This window comes from Tamandua tetradactyla, chromosome 3, assembly GCF_023851605.1.
Source record: "Tamandua tetradactyla isolate mTamTet1 chromosome 3, mTamTet1.pri, whole genome shotgun sequence".
Lineage (NCBI taxonomy): Eukaryota > Metazoa > Chordata > Mammalia > Pilosa > Myrmecophagidae > Tamandua > Tamandua tetradactyla.
The window spans coordinates 1,696,589-1,713,326 of NC_135329.1; the positions used below are offsets into that span (position 1 = coordinate 1,696,589).

General features: G+C 45.9%; 1 protein-coding gene across 1 annotated transcript in view; it reads right to left on the bottom strand.

Moving 5' to 3' along the window:
- Nucleotides 1-1,306: 1,306 nt before the first annotated feature.
- NT5C1B (5'-nucleotidase, cytosolic IB) overlaps nucleotides 1,307-16,738 on the bottom strand; it is an 83,611-nt gene continuing 68,179 nt past the window's right edge. Inside the window, exon 10 of the mRNA XM_077152153.1 lies at nucleotides 1,307-1,422. Coding sequence (XP_077008268.1) covers nucleotides 1,393-1,422 — 30 coding nt within the window. The 3' untranslated portion in view covers nucleotides 1,307-1,392. The remainder of the gene's footprint in view (nucleotides 1,423-16,738) is intronic.

Consider the following 16,738-nt stretch of genomic DNA (forward strand, 5'->3'; position numbering starts at 1 on the left):
CTCCATTCCCCGTTAACTCACTGTTCGTTTTGTAGGTAGTTGATTGACCCTATTGATTTCAGTGCCTCACGGACAAAGTAGACCAATGGGGGGTGCTGGGGGGCGGTGCGGGTGAGTTGACAATGCCTGTGAGCACAGCTGGCTCCCTGGATCGGCCCGCAGCCTCCTGGACAGGGGACATCTTTGTGGCTTGTGTCGACGCAGACATTTGGTTCCATCCTTCACTGCTGTTTCCACTTGTCCTGACTTTTCCTAAAGTCCTCTTTTTGCTCTGAGATTCTCCAGGATATTTCATACCACTTAGGGGACTTGGAGATGGAAATTTTGAGTAAAATGTGTTCACTCGTTTTCATGTTATGCAAGACTGAAAACAAAATAACCTCAAACTCAATTTGGGAGGGAGCGGGATGGGGCGGAGTGGCACCCACGCAGTGAAAACTCCCAACCGCTAACGCGCCAGAAGCAAAACTTTCCTGGAGGTTAATTTTTGCTGTAGGAGATTCTCTGGAGGGATTTCAGAAAAAATGATGGAATTTTAAAGCAAATGAGAAGCACCGCTGGCACATGTCCTCACTGACACAGGCTTTGAGCGACATGCGTATTTCCAGGTGGCGGGCTGACAAGCACAGGGAGTTATGCCAGCGGGTTCTCGGGCCAGCAGGCAATGATTTTAGGAATTGTGTCTCTCCCTCTTCCCACCACCCCTTTGTCTTTAATGCCCCGGGACCTTAACGCTCTTCTATGTTTTGATGTTTGTTCAAAATAACGCTGCAGACTAGGTTAAACCTCGGAGACACCTGGTAGAGTTCCTGTGGGAGGGAGCTGGAGCTTTTGATGTCCATGCAGGAAGGGCAGCTCAGCTCGGCCTGGCCACAGGGCCACAGGGCCACGCATCCGTGCTCGTCAGATACGCCCGAGCAATCTGGAAATGCTCCCGACCCACCCGCCTTCCTTCCCCTCTCCTGACGGGTACTTTGGAAACTGCCTCGTGCTCTCATCATTACCCTTTCCTGCGGGGCCCTGAGCATCATGCATGCATCCCCTTTCACCCAGTGCCTGCTGCTTCTCTGTTTGGGGCCCATTGCAGAGTTCTCAGGGTGTGAAAAAGAAAAACATAAAAGCTGGGTGTGTGCCTGCTATGACCTCCTGTCAATCAAGTTGGGGAATCCAGGTAAATATCCATGAAACAGAACAGGAAGCACTGTGAGAGGGGATTGCCAGGGAGTTGGAGGAAAAGCTGGCGTGGATAATGAGAACTGTCTTCTCCAGCATCGAGAGCCCTTTGGGCAAGTACAGTCAGAGAAGTTTCCTGCAAATGACAGGTGATGTGGGGGAAGAGGGTGACTTCAGCTGCTTCTCGAACATCAGGAGCGTTTGCACTAAAAGCTCAGTTCATGTCAGTTCTCTGAGTTCCAGTTTCCTCTGCAAAGAAATGGTACATATCAGTGTGATTACTGAGGATTAAATTAAGTAGTATGTATCAATAAACTAGCAGAGTGCCTAATACCCAGTAGTGGCTTCATAATTAGGGTTATTATCATTGGTTCCATCTCAGCTGGAGCAAATCCTAATAATAAGCTGCATCCAGGTACAAATCAGACCTCCTCGAACTGCTTTTGTATTATCTATGTGTTAGGAGCACAGACCTCACAACTCCTTAGGCCGACAGGGCCAGTGGCCAGCTGGGCATGAGTGCGACCCTCACCTGCTGCCCTGAGGTCGGGAGCTGGAAAACCACACTGTGTAAGGTGCATCTTCTGTTCACTTCCAACTACTAGTGAGAAAGTGGCTGCTTTCAAATTACGCTAAAGTGTGTATAAACTGATTTCCATTCTCTGGGGCCCCCTAGAAAGTACATCCCACCCCCACCTTGAGATTGCAGGAGGTCCTTCTCTCCTTCTCCTCACCGTAAAGGAGAGGCTGGCACAGTAGAATGGCTGTGACTTCACCTTGGAAACATGTGTCAAGCCTCTCTGAACCATGTCACAGAGTAGGAGGTCAGGAATGATGCAGTGTTGTGAAAGAAAGCGAGAGGGGAAGGAAGGAGGGAAGGGGAGAAAGGAGAGAAGAAAGGAGGGAAGGGAGAGGGGGAGGGAGGAAGGAGGGAGGGAGAAAGAAGGAGAAAAAAGAAAGGGCAACGTGACAATATGTTCTTCGTTAGCAGGCTGCAGCTGGAGAGAGAGCTTTGATGGCTGGAACTGGACCTTCTGTGGCATGGTCAGGGAAAAGAAATCAGATTTCTTCTTCTCCTGAGGGCAAAACATTGGCAGGCCCTCATGGAAGATGAATGCAAGGCCTTGGCATCCCAGGCGATGTCTGCCGGGGGTTGCTGGCAATCCAAGATGGAAGGAGGGCAGCATGGAATCTGGAACCTGACATTGGCACTGCACTGGCAACTTGGAGTGATGACCGTTCACTTTCCAGAGTGAGGCATCCAGAAGGATTACTGCACAGCTAATCTCTCAGACCATGAGCAAATCCCCACAGCTTGGGAAGAGCTCTGGGGTGGGGGTGGGACCTGTCAGGGGGCTGGGTGAGTCTGCCCAGATCCCTGCCTGCCTTTCTCCTCCCTCCTCTCTTCCCCCTCCCTTCCTCTCTTTCTCTCTTCTCTCCCTTACTTCCATGTCAGAACATGTTCCTATGGTGAGATGCAGATTGACAAGTACTAACACAGATGGGCTGTGCTTAAGGAAAGAGTAATGAGGGGGCGTCTTTATGAAAACATCCCAGGTGAAGAAATACACATCTATATTCTAGAGAACTCCAGAAGCCCTGCTCTGCCTCAACCATTGCATGCACGGGGGCCAAGCCCTACTAGTGTCACTATCATTTCTTTGTTTTCCCAAAGAGCTTTAACACATATATTTTCCCAAAAAATGTCATTTAGTTTAGGCTATTTCCAACTTTTTCCAAGAGGATTCAGAGTGTGTGAGTTTATCTACATACATATGTATAGACGTTTTCCCGTGGCTTGTTCCATTTTCAACAGCCCACGTGGAGATGTATCTGCTGCTGGGCATAGCTGCCATGCATTTATTTTGGTTTCATCTAGACTCCGCTGGCAGGGGCAGCCCGCAGTGGATGGAAGCGCTGTACTGCTGGTGGTCAGCTGGGGTGTCCCGGCTCAACTTGTTGTCGATAGGCCCGCCCCTGCCCAGCGACACGGAGCGCAAACTCCTGGAGCCTGGTCAGCGGGCGCAGGACGGCCGGACCACTGGAGGGGGATCCTCACCCTGAAGCCGGGACGCCGAGCTGCCCCCAGTGACCGCATCGACGTGCGCTCCAACCAGGAGGGAGGGCAGGGTCCCAGGACCTCAGTCTTGCTGAAGTGGGCATCGCCCAACTTCTTAATGTTTGAATTTCTTCTCCGTATTCCGGTTAATTTCATTTTTCCGATTGCCACCGAGGCTGAACACCTGTTCATCATTACGGTCAATTTAGTCCCACCCTTTTGTGAAAGGCCCGTTCCCATCTTTCGGCCTTTTGGTGCCGACCTTTTCGTGCGGACGCCTAGCTCCTCACATATTCCGGACAGCCGCTCTTTGTCAGTTGCAGGCATGCAGGTATCTTTTCTAGTCTATGGCTTGAATTTTTGCTCTTTCTATGGTGTCTGTTTCGTTAACTGTGGTATCTTTTAATAAACAGAAGTTCTTTATTTTTATATCATTCAATTACTGATTTTTTACCTTGTAACTGGTGCTTTTGTCTTCTTTTTGGCAGACCCTGAAGATATTCTCTTGTGCTGTTATCGAAGGTCTTTGTATGGCTTTGTCTCTCTTATGTGGGCTTTTAACCAACAGAGAATTATTTTTGTATAAAATGTGAAGTCGAGATCTGACTTCTTTTTTCCCATGCAATTAGTCAATTATTTACACACCATTCATTGAAAATGCCATACTTTCTGAAATAAAATCTTATTTTGATTGTAGTTCAAGGGTTCATTATATATGTGATTCTACTTCTGAGTTTTCTATGATTTGCTCGTGGCCTGTTGTGCTCCGTGAACCAGTAACGCACTGCCTTAATTATTCCATGTTCACAGAAGTATTCCGTCTTTTTTAGGCAGATACTTTCCCTCTGGCCTTCTGTGGCCGCAGTGTCTTGGTCACTTCCATCCCTTTGCTTTTCGATTTACATTTTCAGAACCGCTTGTCAAGTTACACACGCGCACACACAGATACATAAATCTTTGGAGACGTTTACTGACATTGCATTGAATCTGTAAATGAATTTGGGAGGAATGGCCACCTTTAAAATATTAAGACTTCCATGTATCATAACCACAGTCTATCCTTAAGTAAGGCTCTGCAATAACGCTTAAGTTTGGTTATTTTTTCCCAAAATACCTAATACAACTTTTGCAAGATTTATTTCCAGATAGTTCATATTTTCTAACATTATTATAAATGATATAATTAATTTCCTTTTTTTCTAGTGATTTTGTGCAGGTAAATAGAAATATGCATATATATATATATTGTCATGGTTAGGGACAGGTGTCAACTTGGCCAAGTGGTGGTACCTGTTCATCTGATTGGGCAAGCGCTGGCCTGTCTGTTGCAATGAGGACATTTCATAGGATTAGGTCATGATCATGTCAGCTACATCCACAGATGATTCCATTTGTAATCAGCCAAAGGGGAGTGTCTTCTGCAATTAGTGATGCTAAATCCAATCATGGGAAGCCTTTTAATGAGGACTCAGAGGAGACAGGTTGCATTCCTGCTTTGGCTGGTGAGCCTCTCCTGTGGAGTTCATCCAGGCCATCCATTGGAGTCATCAGCTTCGCAGCCTGCCCTGTGGATTTTGGACTCTGCGTTTCTACGGTCACGTGAGACACTTTCATAAATTTTATATTTGCAAGTGTTCCCTGTTGATTCTGTTTCTCTAGAGAACCCTAACTAATACATCTTGGTACCAGGAGTGGTTCTTAAGGAACAGAATCTTAAAAATGGGTTTTTATGAATGGTTTTCTACTCTGACTGGGCTCAGAGACACTAAGGACTGTGATTCCCGTAATCAGAATGACACTCCCAATCCATGGACTGAGTTGGCAAAGGAGATAGTCAAAATATCATCATTCGATTCTCCTAATGCTTCGCTTGTACGAAGCCAGACTCTGGGGGATAATGTTTTTGACACCTTTACAGAGTTTTGTAGGAATAAGAGTTATAGAGATGTTGGTTTGTTGTTGTTAGATACACTGTCTACATTAAAGGGTGAAAGGGATGGGCTTAAGGCTTCAAACAAGAAGCTTAAGTGCCATCTGAAAGATGTAGAGGTTTCTATGAGTATCCTGAAGGAAAATTTTATTTCCTGTAGCCGTAGACTTGAGATCTCTGAAAATCAGACTCAGAATCTTATTGTTAGAGTAGCAACTTTACAACGTAAACTGAAATCTCAGTCTTGCATGGTGTCTGCCGTTAAAGTGAGGGCATTGATTGGAAAGGAGTGGGACCCTGAAAAATGGGATGGTGACATATGGATTGGTAATGATGTTGGGGGTGAGGTTGAAACCCTAGACCATGCTGAGCCTTCTTTAGATAACCCTGTAATAGTCTGCCCTGAGGACATAGCCGCCCCACCTCCAGCCTGCTTTGAGGAATTGGCCACCCAACCTCCTCCTGAAGGGATTAGCCCTAGAGTTATTAATCCTGTTTCACCAGATGAAACTGCAAATGAAAGCCCTGAAGCAAATGGCTTGGAAGATATTTCTAATTCTTTTCATGACCCACCCCCACCACCCCTCATTTCTTCTAGACCTATAACTAGACTAAAGTCCCAACAGGCCCCTAAAGGTGAGGTACAAAGTATCACACAAGAGGAGGTACGTTATACTCCAAAAGAACTGTGTGAGTTTTCCAATTTATATAGACAGAAATCAAGGGAATATGTGTGGCAATGGATTTTAAGAGTGTGGGATAATGGTGGGAGGAATATAAGGCTGGATCAGGCTGAATTTATTGATATGGGCCCACTAAGCAGAGATTCTGCATTCAATGTTATAGCTAGAGCAGTTAGAAAAGGTGTTAACAGCTTGTTTGGGTGGTTGGTTGAAACATGGATCAAAAGGTGGCCAACATTACCTGAGGTTGAAATGCCAGAACTGCCCTGGTATAATGTAGATGAGGGGATCCAGAGGCTTAGAGAGATTGGGATGTTAGAGTGGATTTATCATGCAAAGCCTGCTCTTACACCCAAGGAATGTCCAGAGGATGCACCTTTTACCAGAACAGTGAGAAATAAATTTGTGAGACTAGCACCATCATCCCTCAAGAGCTCTGTGGTTGCACTTCTCTGTAGGTCAGATATTACTGTAGGAACTGCTGTCACTGAGCTGGAATCCTTAAACACAATGGGGATGACAGGATCCCGAGTTAGCAGAAGCCAGGTGGCAGCACTTAATCACCAAAGACAGGGTAGACGTGGGTATTATAATAGACAACAAACTCAAAGGAGGCATCAAAATTATATGACACGCAGAGATTTGTGGCATTGGCTAGTAAATCATGGGGTGCCTAGAAATATAATAGAAGGGCAGCCTACTAAATTCTTGTTGGAGCTGTATAAACAAAAGAGTTCTAGGTCAAGGGAACAGAAGTCTAACCTGAATTACAAAAACACAGAGTCACGGCCCCTTAACCAATTTCCAGACTTGAAACAGTTTACAGACCCTGAGCCCCTTGAATGAAGGGGAGGCCAGGTCCCTATGGGGAAGAAACCTGTTACACTGCCACAAATTTATACTGTTAACCTTCCTCTAAGTCTTCCCCAAGGAGACCGGCGGCCTTTTACCAGGGTAACTGTGCATTGGGGGAAAGGAAATGATCAGATATTTCGGGGATTATTAGACACTGGTTCAGAAGTGACATTAATTCCAGGGGACCCAAAACGTCACTCTGGACCACCAGTCAGAGTGGGGGCTTATGGAGGCCAGGTGATCAATGGAGTTTTAGCTCAGGTCCGTCTCACAGTGGGTCCAGTGGGCCCCCGGACCCATCCTGTAGTTATTTCCCCAGTTCCGGAATGTATAATTGGCATAGACATACTGAGCAACTGGCAGAATCCCCACATTGGTTCTCTAACTCGTGCAGTGAGGGCTATTATGGTGGGAAAGGCCAAGTGGAAGCCACTAGAACTGCCCCTACCAAGCAAAATAGTAAATCAAAAGCAATACCGTATACCTGGAGGGATTGCAGAGATTACTGCCACTCTTAAGGACTTGAAAGATGCAGGGGTGGTGATTCCCACCACATCCCCATTCAACTTTCCTATTTGGCCTGTGCAGAAAACAGATGGGTCTTGGAGAATGACAGTGGATTATCGTAAACTCAACCAGGTGGTAACTCCAATTGCAGCTGCTGTTCCAGATGTAGTATCATTGCTTGAGCAAATCAATACATCCCCTGGTACCTGGTATGCAGCTATTGATCTGGCAAATGCTTTTTTCTCAATAGCTATTAGTAAGGACCACCAGAAACAGTTTGCTTTCAGCTGGCAAGGTCAGCAATATACTTTCACTGTCCTACCTCAGGGGTATATCAACTCTCCAGCCCTACGTCATAATCTTGTTCGCAGAGACCTTGATCATTTCTGCCTCCCACAAGACATCACACTGGTCCATTATATTGATGATATCATGTTGATTGGACCTAGTGAGCAAGAAGTAGCAACTACTCTAGATTTACTGGTAAGGCATTTGTGTGTCAGAGGATGGGAGATAAATCCAACAAAAATACAGGGGCCTTCCACCTCAGTAAAATTTCTAGGTGTCCAGTGGTGTGGGGCTTGTCGAGATATCCCTTCTAAGGTGAAGGATAAATTGCTGCATCTGGCCCCTCCCACAACCAAAAAAGAGGCACAATGCCTAGTTGGTCTTTTTGGATTTTGGCGACAACATATTCCTCCTTTGGGTGTGCTACTCCGGCCCATTTATCGAGTGACCAGAAAAGCTGCTAATTTTGAGTGGGGACCTGAACAAGAGGAGGCTCTGCGACAGGTCCAGGCTGCTGTGCAAGATGCTCTGCCACTTGGACCACATGACCTAGGAGATTTGATGGTGCTGGAGGTGTCAGTGGCAAATAGAGATGCTGTCTGGAGCCTTTGGCAGGCCCCTATAGGAGAATCACAACACAGAACCTTGGAATTTTGGAGCAAAGCCTTACCATCTGCTGCAGATAACTACTCTCCTTTTGAGAAACAGCTTTTGGCCTGCTACTGGGCCTTAGTAGAGACTGAACGCTTAACCATGGGCCACCAAGTTACCATGAGACCTGAGTTGCCTATCATGAGTTGGGTGTTGTCTGACCCACCAAGCCATAAAGTTGGGCATGCACAGCAGCACTCTATTGTAAAGTGGAAATGGTATATACGAGATAGAGCCAGAGCAGGTCCTGAAGGCACAAGTAAGTTACATGAAAAAGTGGCCCAAATGCCCATGGTTTCCACTCCTGCTGCCACATTACCTTCTCTTTCCCAGACCAGAGCTATGGCCTCTTGGGGAGTTCCTTACAGTGAATTGACTGAGGAAGAGAAAACTCGGGCCTGGTTTACAGATGGTTCAGCACGATATGCAGGTACCACCCAAAAGTGGACAGCTTCAGCATTACAACCCCTTTCTGGGGTGTCCTTGAAGGACAGTGGTGAGGGGAAATCCTCCCAGTGGGCAGAACTTCGAGCAGTGCACCTGGTTGTTCATTTTGCTTGGAAGGAAAACTGGCCAGAGGTGCGTTTGTATACTGACTCATGGGCTGTTGCTAATGGTTTGGCTGGATGGTCAGGGACTTGGAAAGACCATAATTGGAAAATTGGTGACAAAGAGGTCTGGGGAAGAAGTATGTGGATAGACCTTTCTGAGTGGGCTAAAAACATGAAGATATTTGTGTCCCATGTGAATGCACACCAGAGGGTGACTTCAGCAGAGGAAGATTTTAATAATCAAGTGGATAAGATGACCCGTTCTATGGATACCAGTCAGCCTCTTTCCCCAGCAACTCCTGTTATTGCCCAATGGGCTCATGAACAAAGTGGTCATGGTGGTAGGGATGGAGGTTATGCATGGGCTCAGCAACATGGACTTCCACTCACCAAGGCTGACCTGCCTACAGCCACTGCTGAGTGCCCAATCTGCCAGCAGCAGAGACCCACACTCAGCCCCCGATATGGCACCATTCCCCGAGGTGACCAGCCAGCTACATGGTGGCATGTTGATTACATTGAACCACTCCCTTCATGGAAGGGGCAGCGATTTGTTCTAACTGGAATAGACACATACTCTGGATATGGGTTTGCTTTCCCTGCACGCAATGCTTCTGCCAAAACTACTATCCGTGGGCTTACAGAATGCCTTATCCATCGTCATGGTATTCCACATAGCATTGCTTCAGATCAGGGAACACACTTCACAGCAAATGAAGTGCGGGAATGGGCACATGCTCATGGAATTCTCTGGTCTTACCATGTTCCCCATCATCCAGAAGCTGCTGGATTGATAGAACGGTGGAATGGCCTTTTGAAAACTCAATTACGGTTCCAACTAGGTGGCAAAAACTTGAAAGGCTGGGGTAATGTTCTCCAGGAAGCTGTGTATGCTCTGAATCAGCGTCCACTGTATGGTGCTGTTTCTCCCATAGCCAGGATCCATGGGTCCAGGAACCAAGGGGTGGAAATGGGTGTGGTGCCACTCATATTACTCCTAGTGATCCACTAGGAAAATTTCTGCTTCCTGTCCCTGCTACCCTGAGTTCTGCTGGTCTACAGGTTTTAGTTCCAAAACGGGGTGTGCTTTCTCCAGGAGAAACAACAGTGATACCACTGAACTGGAAGTTAAGATTGCCACCTGGCCACTTTGGGCTACTTATGCCTCTGGATCAACACACCAAGATGGGGATTACATTACTGTCTGGGGTAATTGACCCTGACTATCAGAAGGAAGTAGGACTGCAACTACATAATGGAGGTAAAGAAGAGTTTTCTTGGAATATAGGAGATCCCCTGGGGCGTCTATTAGTACTACCATGCCCTGTGATTAAAATCAATGGAAAACTGCAACAACACAATCCAGGCAGGACCACTAATGGCTCTGAGACTTCAGGAATGAAGGTTTGGGTCACCCCACCAGGCAAAGAACCACGGCCAGCTGAAGTGCTTGCTGAGGGGAAAGGGAACATGGAATGGGTAGTGGAAGAAGGTAGTGATAAATATGAACTTCGACCACGTGATCAGTTACAGAAACGAGGACTGGAATGCTGTTTTGTTTGTGTTATACTATTTAAGTTGTAAGATATCAAGTTTAAGAATGAATGTTGCCCAAGGATTTGCACGCTATTCTGGAGAGATTTAATGTGTTTCCAGTTATATGCAGGACAGTTGAGTATTGTCAGGTAAAAAAAAAAAAAAGTGTGCTTATTTGTTTTCATTTGGAAATTAAGTATGGTCTAAGGTGATATATATATATATATATATATATATATATATATATATATATATATGTGCCAAGTTGACAAGGGGTGGACTGTATGGTTAGGGACAGGTGTCAACTTGGCCAAGTTGTGGTACCTGTTCATCTGATTGGGCAAGCGCTGGCCTGTCTGTTGCAATGAGGACATTTCATAGGATTAGGTCATGATCACGTCAGCTACATCCACAGCTGATTCCATTTGTAATCAGCCAAAGGGGAGTGTCTTCTGCAATTAGTGATGCTAAATCCAATCATGGGAAGCCTTTTAAGGAGGACTCAGAGGAGACAGGTTGCATTCCTGCTTTGGCTGGTGAGCCTCTCCTGTGGAGTTCATCCAGGCCATCCATTGGAGTCATCGGCTTCGCAGCCTGCCCTGTGGATTTTGGACTCTGCATTCCTACGGTCACGTGAGACACTTTAATAAATTTTATATTTGCAAGTGTTCCCTGTTGATTCTGTTTCTCTAGAGAACCCTAACTAATACATATGTATTATGTGTATGATTGTTGCAAATTTTCTTCTTTAATCCCTATAATTTATGTTTAGAGTCTTTTGGATATTCACATAAAAAATCATTCTATTGGCAAATAGTAATTTTGTTTCCACTTTTCTAATTCTAGCATTTTATGTCTTTCTATAGCTTTGTCATACCACTTTTGACTTTGGTACAAGGTTGAAAAAAGTGACAATAGCAGCCATCCTTGCCCTGGTAAAAATTCAAACTGGAAGCTTTCAAACACTAATTATGAATTTTTTAGCAGGGTTATTATTTATAAAAATAATTTTCAATTTTCAGACTACATATCCCCTTCAATTTCTATTGCTAAGATTTTAAAATCATAAACTGTTGTTTATTTTATCCAACGCTTATTTTCTTTTTGTTGTTGTTTGCTTTTTTTGAGAGTGGGCTGGTTTTACCGATTACTAAAAGAAGTGTGGTAAAATCTCCTATGATTGTAAATTTACCTACTTCTATGATTGCAAATTTACTTATTTCTATGATTGCAAATTTATTTATTTATGGTAATTTTGCCAATTTTAGCAAAATATATTTTGATGCTGTGTTATTGAATGCATATAAATGTAGAATCATTATTCCTCAATCAAAAAATTTTCTCATTGTGAAGTGATCCTGTTCATAGTAATATTTTGCTTTTTGCCTTAAAGACGTCTTTGCCCAATATTAGCATAGCTATACCAGCTTCTTTGGCCTGTATTTCTTTTCCATCCTTTTACTTAAAATATTTTTGTATCCTTAGAGTTTATATATGTCTTTGTAAACAGCTTACATTTGGATAATTTCATCGTCTGATAACCCTTACTTTTAATTAGAACATTTCTTCCATTTATATTCCATGTCACATTTTTGGATTTATATTTTTCACCTAATTATGGCCTTTGTATTTGTTACAGATCTTTTTTTTTTCCTGCCTTAACTTTTTTTGGTGGAAATTTATTTAATTTTTATCGTTTCCCTTTTTAAAATCCTCTAATAACTGTGCACTCAACTTATATTATTTTAATTACCTTACAAATGGAAGCTTAAATACTGAATTTATCAAAATCTAAAATCCACCCTTTTTCTGGACCAGATGAAGACCTCAGACCACACTGACTCCAGTTTCCCACTGCCTGACGTGTGTTTATTTTGATTTTGCAGACTCCCCAGACACGATCCTCATTTTTACATAGATAGTGTTTGTTTTAGTATAACCGCGTATTTCCGCTTCCTCTCGCCCATCGCACACCTCAGGCCCTCTGTCGTCTCTGTTCCCTTCTGTCTGAAGCAACATTTTTCAGAATTTCCTTTCCTGGAGATCACCTGGTGTAAAGTCTCTGTTTTAATTTGCCTGAGGAAATCTTCATTTTTTTTTCATTCCTGAGGGATGCGCTTGTTGGGTAGAAACCTCCAGCACAACAAAGAATTGCCTCCACTTTCCTTTGGCTTCCACTGTTGTTGTTATAAATTAACTCAGCCACTGTTCCTTTAAAAGTAATGCATGTGTTTTCTCTTTTAACTTCAACTTCTGTTTACCTCTGTCATTATGGTATTCTGCAGTTTTTCTATAAGGTGTTTAGGTTGAATTTCCCTTAATTTAACCTGTTTTTAATTCATTGAACCTCCTGAATTTATAGATCGGTGGGGTTTTTTAAAAATCAATTCTGGAAAATTCTAAGCCTTTATAGCGTCAGATACCTCCTTTTCAGTATTATTCCTGTACTCTCCTTTTGGATATGCATTTTACTTTATCCCCTTTGTCTCATAACTTCTCTTTCATAGTTTATGTCTCTTTCTCTGTGTTGCACTGTAGATAATATCTTCTGAAGCTGACCTACAGTTCATTAATTTTCTTCTTACTTGTTTCTAATCTGTTGTTAAATATGATCATGGGGTTTTTAATTTCAAATATTGTCTATTCCTAGAGTTTCCTCTTTTTTCAAATCTACTATGTCACTTTCTATAGCTTCCTATTCCACACAGGTACTTTTAAGCTTTTCTTTTTATTTCTTTAGACAAAGTAGGGGTAACTATATTTATAAATTGTATCTTGGATCTTCAAAAAACTATTTCTGTTGCCTCTATTTTTTTTTTCTGGTTCTTGCTCATAGTTCATCCTCTTCTTGTGATTTTTGACTGTGAACTGGTCCTTTTGCTTGGAAAACTATTTGTGGGCCTTCTCCCAGCCTGGGATGATGGTGTGTTCCTGGAGAGGGCATCCACTGCTCCTTCTGCAAACTTAGTCTACCTGTAGGAGGCTTCTTGAACCCAGCTAAGGTGGATTGGGATTGCCAGCATGTGCTCAAGGTAACTTGTGGGTACAACTTCTCAGAGACTTTATTTTTGCTCATTACCAAGGCAGCTTTCCACTGGCATCTCTCCCTGGGGGAAAGGAGGGATGCGAGTGGGGTGGAACAGATAGAGCAGGTTTATTTGGAGAAATCGGACAAAGCAGGTTTATTTCTGGTTGGAATTCTCCTCTATTGGCATGAGTTGCCTATGAACCTGCCCTCTTGGGAAACCTTGAGCCTAGTCTCATGCCTGCCACACCTTGCTTTCTAACCTGGTTTCCCCGATGTGCTCAGGGCAAAAGGAGCGGTGGGAGTCCCTTCATTCATGGGGTTCCATGGAGGTCTTTCTGTAGATTTGGCCAGATAATCCTTTATCATATTACTAGCTTTTTAGTGTTTGTAATATAAATAAATATTTCATGCATCAGTGTAGCATTTTCCAGAAGGACAGTTTATTCTGATAACCAAGGATGCCACATTACCGAATCTGAAATTTCCTTACTTACTGACATCATGGATCTGAAAGGAAAGGAACACTGTTTTATGTGGATTCCATAGTTTTGCAAACAATTAAGAGCAGAAAATAGTTAATGTCTTTGATTTGTAAGATAAATTGTATATTTTCTCTGATAGTTAAAATAACATGAATTCATTAAAAAATTTCTAGGAAAAACTACATAAGTGAGAAGAATTGAGACGCCCAGAGATACTCAGTGCTCACTTAGGGTTTCGGTCTTCTGCACACGTGTGTGTGGCTGTGGATCATATCCATGTGATGTGGATAAGAGTGACAGCCATGTCCACACATCAATTATAATCAGGGGTAGACGTGCGGACATGGCTAGTGTATATTATATATCATCAGTCCACCATCCCTTATTTAACTCTTCTTTTTTTAAAATTTCTTACTACCCAGCTGCAGCCCCTTATACTGGAGAGTGAGTGTGTGTGTGTGTGTTTATGTGTGTGTGTGCATGTGTGAGTGTGTGTGTGTGTGTGTGGTGGGGGGAAAGTGCCGGATAGGGCGGGGCGGCCTGGAGACGTGGCTCTGCCTTGGACGTCCAGAGGCGGCTCCTGAGTCAGTGGTGTCCCCCAGTGCCGCCAAGAGGTGACCCCTCCTCAGGCCGGAGCAGACCTCCTTCTGGGTGCGAGAGGACACATTTGCAGAAATAATAAAGTTTCTCGGAGCCAAACATACGCCTTTGTTTCGAAGGGGCTCCCCAGGCCACCAAGGACTGAGCCAAACAAAATACTTCCGACGGCTGGATGTGATCTGTGACCGCCAGTTTGAATCCTCTTTTCTACGGAAGGGAAATCTGTCCACAATCAGCTTCTAAGGACTGGCTTCACCTTATTTCAAAAAGTCACTTCACTTCCTTTCTTTATCTCTCTCTTTTCTTTTCTTCTTTCTCTTTCCTTCCTCTCTCTCTCTCTAGCTCCCTCTCTCTTTTTCTTTCCTTCTTTGGTACCGTACAAGCTGTGTTCCCTCCCTCGAGCCTCCTAGTCCTGCATTAACAGCAGCAGCACCAGCCAGGGTCTGCCGAACTGGACAGAAGAAACAGAAGCTGCTGCTTTCCGAGGGTGTGGCATTGGCTATCTTTTGGCAAAGGAAGGAAAGGGGGAAGCTGGAAATGATTTGTTCTGCTTGACTCCAAGTGCCAAAGTCTCTCTCACACTTTGATACTTTAGAAATGATAACCAAATTCATTTCAGATTTGCTCTCCAGACCTTCCACCCTGGAGAGATGGCTGCCGGGCACCAGTTTGGAATCTGCTGCCCGGCACACACACACTCACACTCACACATGCACACACACACATAAACACACACACACACACTCACTCTCCAGTATAAGGGGCTGCAGCTGGGTAGTAAGAAATTTTAAAAAAAGAAGAGTTAAGTAAGGGATGGTGGACTGATGATATATAATATATGCTAGCCATGTCCGCACGTCTACCCCTGATTATAATTGATGTGTGAACATGGCTGTCACTCTTATCCACATCACAGGGATATGATCCACAGCCACACACACGTGTGCAGAAGACTGAAATACTGAGGTTACAGTGGACGCAGCTCTGCCTCTGGGCCCCTGCAGTTTCCTGGAAGGAGAGGAGAGAGCTGTCCCCATGAGCTCCCTGCAGAGGTGGCCAGAGGCCGACCCCACCCGTGTGGCTGCACTGGCCCTGGGCCTCGGACCTTCCAGAGCAAGGTGGTGTGGTGACTGGACGGGTGTGGGGCTATCGCCAGGACCCGCGGCAGGCGCTGGAGGGTGGCAAAGTCCTGCCCTGAGTTGAGCCTCCAACCGTAGAGAAAAGGTCTCTGGTGGGTGCCACAAAAAGGCCCCGATGCCATGGACCATAAGTGGGCCTCCTGCCCCACGCGCTCAGGGCTCCATTTGCAGGTTCAGTCTCTGGGTATGTTTACTTGATGTTGTCCTCCCAGGGGCTGTGGCAGGAGGACCGTGTCTGCTGTGGCTCCATGGCCGAGCATCTGATGGACGGTGCAGGTGTGGGAGGGTCCCCGGTGCACTCGCCAAAGGTGCAGGGGCAGCAGGGAGGTGGGCTGCAGGGAGGTGGGCTGCAGGGAGGTGGGCAGCACGGAGGTGGGCAGCAGGGAGGTGGGCTGCAGGGAGGCAGGCAGCAGGGAGGTGGGCAGCAGGGAGGTGGGCAGCACGGAGGTGGGCAGCAGGGAGGTGGGCAGCACGGAGGTGGGCAGCAGGGAGGTGGGCTGCAGGGAGGTGGGCAGCACGGAGGTGAGCAGCAGGGAGGTGGGCTGCAGGGAGGTGGGCAGCACGGAGGCGGGCTGCAGGGAGGTGGGCAGCAGGGAGGTGGGCTGCAGGGAGGTGGGCAGCAGGGAGGTGAGCAGCAGGGAGGTGGGCTGCAGGGAGGTGGGCAGCACGGAGGCGGGCTGCAGGGAGGTGGGCAGCAGGGAGGTGGGCTGCAGGGAGGCAGGCAGGAGGGAAGCGGGCAGCAGGGAGGTGGTTAGCAGTGAGGGGGCGGCACGGAGGGCAGCAGGAAGGTGAGCTGCCGGGAGGGGGGTAGCATGGAGGGGGCGGCATCCAGTCTGACCTGCAGGAGTGTAACCACCTTAAACCCGGAATCCAGGGTCTGACCCACAGACCTGCGGGGGACGGACCTTGCGATGTTCAATCTGCCTAATGCAGTCCAGCAGCATTTAAAGGCAGCTTTGTGGATTTTAACTAATATCTCAACATTCACCGTCAGGCTGGAGGTTAACAGGCTACGCAACCCGTAGGGTCCCAGAGCATTTCTGAGGCCCCTGAGCCACCTCCCGGCGGGGGGGGAGCCTGAGGGATCCTCTCGAGGGTGGGTGCCACTGCGCTGCGGAGGGCAGTTGGCCGGAGGTCTGGGTGGGAGGTGGGTGCTCACAGGAAGCAAATACAAACTCAACCACCCAAGAAGGTGTCCAGAGGTACAAGGTCCAGCCAGGTGTGGAAGGGGCTGGGAGGGTGTGTTCACGTTCTCC